Source organism: Halictus rubicundus, unplaced genomic scaffold (assembly GCF_050948215.1).
Source record: "Halictus rubicundus isolate RS-2024b unplaced genomic scaffold, iyHalRubi1_principal scaffold0177, whole genome shotgun sequence".
Classification (NCBI taxonomy): Eukaryota; Metazoa; Arthropoda; class Insecta; order Hymenoptera; family Halictidae; genus Halictus; species Halictus rubicundus.
Genome location: NW_027488718.1, coordinates 428585 through 435062, shown reverse-complemented (window position 1 = coordinate 435062; position 6478 = coordinate 428585). Strand labels below are relative to the sequence as shown.

The 6478-nt window shown below is 51.5% G+C and overlaps 1 protein-coding gene across 1 annotated transcript; it reads right to left on the bottom strand.

The window, feature by feature from the left end:
• Positions 1–300: 300 nt before the first annotated feature.
• Positions 301–2328, bottom strand: LOC143363942 (uncharacterized). The gene has a single exon (XM_076804469.1). The coding sequence runs from the start codon at positions 2326–2328 to the stop codon at positions 301–303; it is 2028 nt and encodes a 675-aa protein (XP_076660584.1).
• Positions 2329–6478: the final 4150 nt, after the last annotated feature.

Sequence of the window (6478 nt, the reverse complement as noted above, 5' to 3'; positions counted from 1 at the left end):
CGAGCTCACGATCGGCGCCTTTGAACGTTGTGCCGTTATCGGAATAAAGGGCACTGGGGATGCCGCGGCGCGAGCAAAAACGATGATACGCTGCAAGGAAGGCAGCGGTCGAATAGTCACTTACGAGTTCTAAGTGAATTGCCTTCACGACCATACAAATAAATAGGGCAATATACGATTTGCGAGACCGATGACCGCGGCCGGGTGACGTGCGAGTTTGAATCGGGCCGGCATAATCGACACCGCAATGTATAAACGCTCGAGCCGAACGGGTAATTCGAAAGTCCGGTAACTCTCCCATCAAGGCACTTTGAGGTGCGGCCTTTTCGCGTGCACACGGCGGAGGCGGAGGAGGCTCGTTGTCAGCTGCGATCCGGCATGGAGGGCTCGCAGATGAGCGTTAACAATTATGAGCGTCAATAAAGGATGGGATTTCAATATAATCGGATGTTTTGCTCGTTCCGATAACTTGGCGTTTTTTAGCCGACCGCCGACTCGAATTAGGTTGTCCTCGTCTACGTATGGGTTAAGGCAGAGGATACTGCTCTTTTTATTGAGCGGATGATGGTGACGAAGAGCTTGCAGCTCGTCAGGAAAAAGCTCTTGCTGCATTTGTCGGAGCCAGAAGATTTTGGCGAATTGGACTTCCGACCCATTGAGGGCCTGCCTTACAAAGTTTGAGCCCACGCCGGGCTTTTCTCGAATTCGGGCTACGAATCGCAAGATGTATGCCGTGACCTTCAGCAATTTTGGCCACGACGAGAAGCGGTCCCGAAGGTCCCATGGCGTGTGAGCTGGGCAAAGATTGACCGAAATGGTCGGACGTGCCTCGGTGAACGCGCTAGATGGAGCATCGGGAATATTGTACGGCCAAAGGTCGGTCGAGTGTTGCAGCCACGAAGGGCCTGTCCACCAAAGGTCATGACCCAGGAGTTGAGACGGAAGCAGACCGCGAGATGCGCAGTCGGCGGGATTTTCCTCAGACGGTACGTGGCGCCAAATGGCATCGGGCAGAGTGGATTCTATCTGGGCCACTCGATTTGCGACAAACGTTTTCCATTTTGACGCGGGTTGCCGCAGCCAACAAAGGGTGATGGTCGAGTCCGTCCAGCAATAACAAGGAGTCGTCCTCGGCAACTCGTGCAATGCTTGTCGCACGAAGACGACGAGGCGTGTAAGGAGAAGGGCGGCTGAAAGTTCCAGCCGTGGCACCGTCAACGGCTTGACCGGTGCCACCTTCGATTTTGCGGCTAGAAGCGAGATGACGATTCGGCCGGAAGACGTCACGATGCGCAGATACACTGCAGCAGCATCCGCTAATGTAGACGCATCCGCGAAGCCGTGCAATTGATAGGACGCGATATCTGGGCTTTGTTTCGTCCATCGAGGAAGAGATAGAGATTCTAAGATCGGCAATTCTGCACTGTATTTCTCCCAGCGCCCGAGCAGGCCCGGAGAAAGGGGAGTGTCCCAACTGCACTTCTGCAACCACAGCTGTTGCATGAGCGTTTTTGCGTATACGGTGGCGGGGGTGACCCAGCCTAATGGGTCGAAAAGACGGGCAATGGTCGACAGTATGCCTCGCTTGGTGCACGCGCCCTCCACGGGAAGTGTGACTCGGAAGCGAAAAGCATCAACTTCGGGGCTCCACGAGACCCCAAGGACTTTCGCCGTGTCATCGGACTGCAAGATTTTCTCCTGGATTAATCCAGGGTCAGGCGGAGTAATATCAGCGAGCAAATGCGACGCATTGCTTGTCCACTTATGCAAACGGAACTGTGCCTTGCTGAGCAATGCAATCAGCTGATTACGAGTTTCGATTAACGTCGATTCATCGGACGCGCCAAAGATACAATCGTCCACATAAAGGTGGTGTTGGAGAACGCGTGTGGCCAGGGGGAATTGGGACCCTTCGTCTTCGATAAGTTGTTTTAGCACCCGAAGCGCGAGGAAGGGGGCCGGAGCTGTGCCGTAGGTTACGGTTAGCAGCTGATAACGATCGATGGAATCTGAAGGGGACGACCGCCACAATATTCGCTGATAATCCGCGTCTTGCGGATCGACCAATATTTGGCGATACATCTTTGTAATGTCGGAGGTAAGCAAGTACCGATATTGTCGGCACCGAAGGATGATAGCTGGAAGGTCCGTTTGCAGTTTGGGACCGATAAACAGATGGTCGTTTAACGAAGTGCCGTTACTCGTGGGGCTGGATGCGTTAAATACAACACGAAGATGTGTTGTGACACTACTCTCGCGGATTACCGCATGATGCGGAATATATACGGCGTGAGGGTCATCGTACTGCGACGGAGGGACCTTGCGCATATGCCCAAGGCGGAGGTACTCGCGTAAGAAATCATCGTACTCGGCATAGAGTTTCGGTTTTGATTGCAATCGACGTTCCAGTTTGGAGAGCATTCGGTCGGCTATTCGGTAAGAGTGCCCGATGTCGATTGGAGGGTTCCGTTTGAAGGGTAAACGGACCATGTAACGACCGGACGAGTCCCGTTTATGCGTGGTGCGAAAATGATTTTCGCATTCTTGTTCTTCGTCTGTGTAAGGTCAGATGGCCGGGATCTCCTCAATCTCCCAAAAACGACGCAGGTCGAGATCCAGCGGGTCGGACGGGGAGCAGTGGTAGATTGGGACAACTGGACCGGACGAGGACTCGGTCGAGCCGGTGGGTCCGGACAAAAACCATCCGAATATGGAATTCTGCGCGATTGGCTCGTGCAGGGATCCAGCGCGGAGTCCTTCCACCAATATAAAACCGTATAAGTCCGCTCCTATAATAAGATCGATGGGATCGGAGCTCGTCGGATTTGCGTCAGCGAGATCAAGGTCGCGCGTATGAGGCCACGAGATCGATTGGTCACTTCGCTCAGGGATGTAGCGCGTTAATGAAGTTAGGATCAACGCAGTTGTTGACAGACTCGGGCCGATTCCGCGCTTTGATTGAATGTCGATTGTGGCCGCATGTCGTGCATTGATCGCGCGATTTCCGATGCCGGTAATCGCAACGGAGACGCGGCGACGAGGTACGCGTAATCGTTGCGCGAGCGCCTCCGTCATCAACGTGGTGGCGGAACCTTGGTCTAACAGCGCTCGGGCATGTTCACACCGACCGGCGACGGAAGTCACGGTGACCCACGCCGTAGCCAGCAAAATTCGGGGGGTAGCGAACGCGGTGTGAGACGAGGCATGCAGTGCAACCGGGTGACTCGCCGACGGAGGTGCATTTGGCCTGGAGGATGATTCATGTCCGTCGGAACCGGAGGGCGTTGAGTCAAAGTGCAAGAGCGTATGATGTCGGCCTCCGCACTTTTGACAGGCATACTTGCTTGGGCACAATTGGACGCTATGTTTTTGGCTCAGACAATTAAAACACCGGCGCTCACCCTTCACGAAATCAAACCGTTGTGATGGTGTTTTCGATTTGAATAGCGGACACGCGTTTAAGCGATGTTCGGTCTGGCACAGCGAACATAACACAGGTGCGTTTCGAGGACGCGGTAAACGGTTGGAGGTCGCGGCGTGACTCGTTATGTTTCGCTTCGATTGTTTGGATGTCGGGTGGAGAGCGTCGAGCGCGCGAATTCGAGACTCTAAGAAGTTCTCGAGCTCGGCATACGTCGGGTATTCGATAGAGGCTCCCAACTGCAATTCCCACGCTTTTCGGGATGACCGGTCGAGGCGCGCGACGATTAAAAATACGAGCATGTCGTCCCAGGTATCTACTGGACGACCGAGATTTCGCAGTGCTTGAATCGCTGTGTTAGCTTTGTCGCGCAGAGAGGTCAGCTCGCTCGCGGATTCCGTCGAAACGTGCGGCAAGGAGTGAAGCGATTGGAGATGTAGATTCACGAGACCTCTCTTATTGTCAAACCGGGCAACGAGCAACTTCCATGCAATTTTGAAATTCGAATCGGTAATCGGCAGGTTACGGATAAGATCGCTCGCGGTACCTGTTAAACATGACCCGAGATAATGCAGACGCGATACGTCGGACAACGAGACATCGTTGAGGATTAGGGCAGTAAACTTATCTCGGAAGCTTTCCCAGTCGTGGAAGTCCCCGGAAAACGTCGGTAGGCTCATGCGGGGGAGATCGCGGCGTGATGGGGCTGCGACTGGCGTGGCTGGATGCTGCGCTGCAGGAACGGACGCGGTCAGCTTCTGGATCCAATCGGCGATGAAATCCGCTGCCACGTGGTACTCGTCCTCGCAGAGGATGAACTGCTCGTCCTTGAAGTAGTCCAGCTTCTGGGCTCCCTCAATTTTTCGGAAGCTCTGGAGGCGTCGATCATTCTCTCGACAGACGGAAAATGATTCCTTAAGGAACGCCAGGCGTTGCTGGAGTTTGGCCACGGTGAAATTATTCTGCCCAATTTTCTTCACGTTTGGAAGAACCCGAGCGAGAGTTTTCATGGCGGCTTCCTGCTCCAACAGCAAGTCCTCGAGTTTGGCGGCCATCTTTATTCTTCAAAAATGTGCTCACTGTTCACGATACACCGTGCGAAACCGATCCGGCTCGAAGGACCAATATGTTTGGGACCCCGGAACGAAAATGGTGAGGAGTGGACTGTATGGAAAGTTCGAAAGGATCGGGGGCAAACACAGAAGGGAGGCCGGATTGGGAATAGGTGCAGGAAGCGCGAGCAGGAGGAGGGAATCAAAAGAAATATTGTGGAGACTGAGCACGTGGCTGTACAACCGTGATTTATTCTTCTGAATTCGCGTAAACTAATGCGGGCGCGCAATCGAGTCGAACCGGTGGTCGATTTCGAATGGCTACAATAAACGAGAGTTGCAAGAACTGGGCGCGATACAAAGCGTGTTAATCAGGCGGTTGGTAGAACGAGTCTAAGCGACGAGGTAATGCGAGCGATTAACGGTGATCCTCGGTAATCACGTGATCATGCGTCACGAGCGCGATACCGGGAATCGACAAAAACACGGGCGCGGCGTATCGCTCGACATCGGCGTCTTAACACGAAGTTATCTCTACGCTTAATCCTAAACAGAAGCAATCCCCATTGAAAAAAGTTAATTCTATTTTGAAAATCATTCCCGTGCAATTCTTGATGGAGCGATATGTGGAACGGATTAAATTTATGTCGGGCCAGAATTCGTATTACGCTACTTTGACTTATGCCTGCTTTCCGGGAAATTTTTCTCGTACTCACGTGAGGATCGACAGCTATAGCTGCTAAAATATTAATTTCATTGTCTCCATTAGTCGTGGAATTCTTCCGTTTGTGCCGACTTGCATGTACACTTCCAGTACTTCGAAACAACCTGAACGTATTAATGAAAGTCTGTCTAGAAGGAGTGTGTTACGAGCCAGGGCTGCGAGCAACGCGAGAGGCCGGCGAGGGGTTGTTACCACAGGAATATGGTTTCAATTTGTTAGTTAGGTACGCGGACGCACCCAATGCGAAATCGGGGAGCCGCTAGGATAGTTGACGTCGGGGACGCACCTGATGCGAAATCAGGGAACCTCTGGGAGGTTGGAGTCAAACGCAGACGCACCCAATGCGAAACCGAGGAGCTACTAGGAGGATGAAACTTCGCGAACGCACCCAATGCGAAATCGGGGAGTCACTAGGTTGGACACGCGGCGAACCCGATATGAAAGGAAGGTGGAAAACTCACAGACGCACCTGATGCAAAATCAGGGAGCTGCTAGGATACGGAAGAACCCAATGCGAAATCGGGGATCCGCTAGGATGGTATAGTTTTCGTGGAAGCACCCAATGCGAAACCGGGGAGCCACTAGGTGGGAGAAATCTTCGTTGAATTGAATCTAAGATTAGTAAGCCTCGTAACTTATATAATTTAATTGATACAATCCGAGCGGTAAGATTGTATCATGTGGGAACGTTCAATTATTAGATTAGGATATTGGGCAATAATTAAGGGTTATAGATTACGCGAGTTAACAAACAAGACAAATATATTCTGATTTAAGATAATTACAAATGTTGTTGTTTGTGTCGCGAGTGAATGTACAATTTGAGGATTTGTTACCTATGTTGCACGGTGTTGACGCACTGGCAATGCGGGGTTAGATGGCGATTGTTAAATGCCAAATAGAATGTATACCGAACTAACGGAATCTATAAGGTTATGAATTGATTCGAAAGGGACTTTAACCCGATCTCACTAGACTTGACGCGACGTGACTGCACGAGTACTGAACCGCGTCTGAATCTTGACTGAACCGCTTCTCGACTAACCAAAGAGGATGAAAACGAATGGGTTTATATACCTTGAAAATGAAAGGGGTACTCTGTTTAAGATTTGATGTCGCGTAGGGTCACAGTCACATTTTTTGTCACTTCTAATGAAAAGCAGGCCTCGGTTAGATTTTCGTTGAAAGGGGTTAATGAAGGTTATCCGGGCTATTTCCTATCAGAATATTGAGTAACGGATGCCAGAAGGGAGTGTCTAGAGATTTTGATATAAAGAAGGC

Bases quoted from the DNA above. Each gene is read 5' to 3' on its own strand.
- LOC143363942 (XM_076804469.1), bottom strand. From the start codon at position 2,328: ATGCGCAAGGTCCCTCCGTCGCAGTACGATGACCCTCACGCCGTATAT.